The sequence below is a fragment of the Trachemys scripta genome, chromosome 7 (genome assembly GCF_013100865.1).
Source record: "Trachemys scripta elegans isolate TJP31775 chromosome 7, CAS_Tse_1.0, whole genome shotgun sequence".
Lineage (NCBI taxonomy): Eukaryota > Metazoa > Chordata > Testudines > Emydidae > Trachemys > Trachemys scripta.
Window position 1 is genome coordinate 712,550 of NC_048304.1, and position 4,255 is coordinate 716,804.

Here is a 4,255-nt window from a genome sequence, read left to right on the forward strand (position 1 = left end):
GAGAAGAAACGAGGGAGGAAAGGGGGGGGGGGGGAAGAGGGGAAGGGCGGGGGGGGGGGGGGGGGGGGGGCAGACAGCACCCCCACGTCACAGCACTGGGTCAGCCCAACCCAGCCCCATGGGGGCAGGTGTGCGGGAGGGAGGCATGAGAGGCTGGTGGGGGATGTGATGGTGACAGCTTGTAAATGTTGACTGGAGTCCCCATCCCCAGCCATGGAAGAACTTGATGGAGATGACGTGCGGGTCTCCTGCAGGGGGCGCTATGCAGAGCGGGACATTGTGCAGGTAACTCACGCCCACCCCCCAGCACTCCCTGGGCTGCCCCCGACCCAGCATGGCCCTCAGGACGGCGTGGTGGAGGGGGGCACAAGGGCTGGGGAAGGACCTCGGGCCCCTCGAGACCCCAGACACGCATGCAGCCCCCCTCCCCTGACCCCCACACTGTGCCCTTGGGCTGCGATGGGCCAGGAGGGCAGCACCTGCTGCACTGTCTCCCTCGAGCCAGAGTGTGATGTTGCTTACCTGAGAACTTGGCCCAGGACCGAGGGCGGGGCTCCGGAGCTCCCGCTCCCTAGGCCAGTCCCCTGGGAGGTCCCGGCGGGAGCCCTAAACTGCCCTGTCCCCTGGGGGCACTTGGGGGCCCAGCACTGCCCCCCGGGTGGCTGCAGGGGGTGCTCGGGGCCCAGCACTGCCTGTCTCGTGTTGCAGTTCGTGCCATTCCGGGATTACGTGGATCGCTCCGGGAACCAGGTGCTGAGCATGGCGCGCCTGGCCAAGGACGTGCTGGCCGAGATCCCGGAGCAGCTGCTCTCCTACATGAAGAGTCACGACATCAAGCCCCGCCCTACCGACCCACAGTAGCTCCGCCTCTGTGCAGCCCAAGCCAATCAGACACTGCTGCTCCTGCCGGGCCTGAGACCGCGCCCCCCAGCCCTCGCCTGCCTGAGCCGAGCTGGCTGTCGCCCCCTGGATGCAGCCCCAGAGGCTGGCTCGGCCCCGCAGGGCTGGCACTGTGCCTCTGTCAGGGGGGAGGGCAGCTTCCTGTGGCTGGCCTGGGCTCCCTTCCCTGCCAGCTGCGGGCAGCCCAGGGGCCTGGGAGCAGGGCAGGGTCAGAGGTGTTCAGCAATGTCTCGTCAGGCCCTTCCCCCGGCCCAATATGGGGGCGCGGAGCCCTGCTCTGTCCAGATCCTGCCAATAAAGCTTTGTAGGTGCCCTGGTGCCTGTGTTGTGCTGGGGCTCGGGGCAGCGCCTTGGCTCAGGCCTCGCAGGCTTGTTCTCCTGCCAGCCCCCCACTGCTCCCTGCTGACACGGCAGCGTCAGGCTAGTGCTCTCAGCTGGCACATGGGGCTTCCTCCTGGGTCCTTGCCCAGGCCGCGGCAGTGTCCCCAGCAGAGCCAGGCCTGGGCCTGAGATGGCAGCGGGGTGTGGGAGCCATATGCACCCAGTCCCAGTGCCCTGCCGCGTGGAGCTGCGGCCAGGGGCTGCTGTTCCTTGGGCACCTGCTGGTCATGGGCAGCGGGCTCCATGCTACATGGCTTGGCCAGTGCTGCCTCCCTCCGAACCTGTCTGGGGACCGTGGGCGAGGGCCTGGGGCGACTGGGCCACCAGCTCCTCTGTGCTGAGCGCTCGCCCAGGAAATCCCTGGCTCCAGGGTTGCCAGGGACGGGCCGAATTGAGCCCCGGATCCCCCGTGCTCTTTGGTCTGAGCTGGGCAGATGGATGAGCTGGGGGCAAGGCTAACGGGCCTCAGGCACGTCCCAGGTCGTGAGCCCAGGATTCGTGTGCACACTCTAGCCGAGGCCATTTCTTCAGACTGACCCTGCAGCTCTTGGGGGTGCGCGTCGGTCCCTGTTCCGATAAATCAGGACAACTCTGCCAGCCTCAGCTGGGCTCTGTGGGACCTGCTGGGGAGCCCAGCTCTGTTCAGGGCAGGTCACTGCAGGCAGCTACGGAGCTGGCCTGCCTCCCTGCTCTGGAGGGGCCAAGCAGCAGCCGCATCCCCACACACACTTTAGTGCGAACACTCACGGGTGAAAGGCGGGGCATGCCATGGTGGGGCTGTAGGGGGCGGGGAAGGGCCATGACACAGTACCGCAGCTGCCCTGTGTGGGGGTTCTGTGCTGGGCTGTTGTGTGCTGTCGTGCCACGAGGCATTATGGGGCTGGCACAGCCTACAGCTAAGGAAGCAATTAGCAGTAAAGGGTTTTAGTGATCTACCTGTAGCACGTCAGTGCAGGCTGCGTCCTAGCCAGTCCCTGGTCACCAGGCACAGCTTGGTGAGACTTCTGCCAGCCAAGAGCAACGTCCCTTGCGTTAACCTCTCTAAACGAGCAATGCGGGCCGTTCCCAGCGTGGGCATGTGTGGCCAAAGCACTCCTGCATGCCCAGCAGCCTCTTAGCTATGCCGCAGCCCTGAGTATGGAGCCCTCATAGTCACCCCCCACCTGAAAGATTGTGGCCAGGCCTGGGACACACAGAGCACTCAGGGCTGAGACAGCACCAGCCCCTCCAGATATCACTGCTCAACGGCAGGTGGGGAGCATCCGGAACCATCTGCCTTCACAGACCCCTCGGGCCCAACTGCTCCCCTGGGTGGGCTCTGGCACTGTAGCATGGAGGGAGCTGCTCTGGGCCCCCCTCTCCCCCAAGTCACCTTTGCATGGGCATTGCACAGATGTAGACGCACTCCAGAGTCTAGGAACGGGTCTGTTCTTGCTCTCCCCGCACAGTAATCGGAGCCTGAGGTGCTGACTTGAGGGTCCCCAATACGGCTTTACTCCTGTGCGCCCCACAGCCATGGGGCTGGGGTATAAATGAAGCATGCTGTTAGTAGGCCTGGCTCTCTGCTAAGCCTTGAAAGCATTTTATATTATGGTTATGCCTGCGATCAGGGCCCCCCTGTGCCAGGTTCTGCACAGCCCCCAGCCTCCCCTCCCCCCAACAGAGCTCGGACATCATTGTGCCAGGTGCTGCACGGACCCCACTGTGCATGCCAGGGCTGTACAGCCCCCTCCCCGCCCAGCAGAGATCAGGCCCCCACCCCACCGGAAAACATCACAAGATGAACATTGATAGTCAAGCTTGGCTCTGAAGCGCTCAGCGTCTAAATAGACAAGGGGTGGGAGGGGCAGGGACTTGCCCAAGGCTACGCAGCAGCAGAGCCAGGAACCTCAGTGGAGGGCTCCACCCACTGGGCACTGCTGACTCTTGCACTCAATTCCCGGGGGGGGGGTCTTGGGGGGCACTTGGTGTGGAAACTCCGGCACTAGGTCTGGATAATTCCACGCCCCCTGGTTTGAGAGAAGGAGTAATTAACCTTGGAACAACTTCCCTGGGGGCCTGGTGGATTCTCCATGTCCCACAGGGTTTAAACCAGGAGTGGCTGTTTTCTAACAGCTCTGTTCTAGGGGTTATGGAGGGGGGCAGGTGGCTGGCCTGCGTTACACGGGGCTCAGACTAGGTGATCACCAGGGCCCTTCCCGCCTTGGACTCTATGAGGAACAGGGTCAGGCAGGTGTCACATGGGGCATTTCCTGTCCCCAGCCCAGGCACCTGTCCCAGCGCAGAATAACCAGGCCAAGCCGCTGGGGGGAGGAGCACACAGGTTCCCTGTGCAACAGCACCACCTACCGGCCCCAGCACGAGGCAGGGCTGCTCCCCGCTGGGCTCCACCCACCAGGCACATTTAGGAGACACCTGCCAGCAAAGGGGCCCCAACATGCATTTTGCATGGTACCCCCTTCCATCCCTCACAGCCCTCCCCCCCCCCCCCCGCCCCCCCCCCACAGCCCTCCCTCCCCACCCCCCCCTGCCCACCCACCACAGCCCATCCCTCACAGCCCTCCCTCCCCATCCCCCCTGTGTCCCCCTGCCCATCCCCCACAGTCCTCCCTCCCCATTCCCCCATCCATCCCTCACAGCCCTCCCCACATCGCTCCTGCCCACCCACCGCAGCCCATCCCCCTTGTGTCCCCCTGCCCATCCCCCACAGAACTCCCTCCCCATCCCCCCTGCATCCCCCTGTCCATCCGCCAAAGTGCTCCCTCCCCATCCCTCCTGCGTCCCCCTGCCCATCCCCCCCTGCCCATCCTCCCCACAGCCCTCCCTCCCCATCTCCCACAGCCCACCCCTCCTGCCCATCCCCCACAGCTCATCCCCCCAAGTTGTACCTCCCAATCACCCCCTGCATCCCCCTGCTCATCCCCCACAGCCCTCCCTCCCAATCACCCCCTGCGTCCCCTGCTCATCCCCCACA

At 64.8% G+C, this 4,255-nt stretch overlaps 1 protein-coding gene across 2 annotated transcripts in view; it reads left to right on the top strand.

The window, feature by feature from the left end:
* Nucleotides 1–1,210, top strand: part of CPNE9 (copine family member 9) — a 25,297-nt gene extending 24,087 nt beyond the window's left edge. For both annotated transcript variants that reach the window (XM_034777464.1, XM_034777465.1), the window contains 2 exons: nt 212–285; nt 709–1,210. In XM_034777464.1, the coding sequence (XP_034633355.1) occupies nt 212–285; nt 709–861 (227 nt within the window). In that variant the 3' untranslated portion in view covers nt 862–1,210. The remainder of the gene's footprint in view (nt 1–211; nt 286–708) is intronic.
* Nucleotides 1,211–4,255: the final 3,045 nt, after the last annotated feature.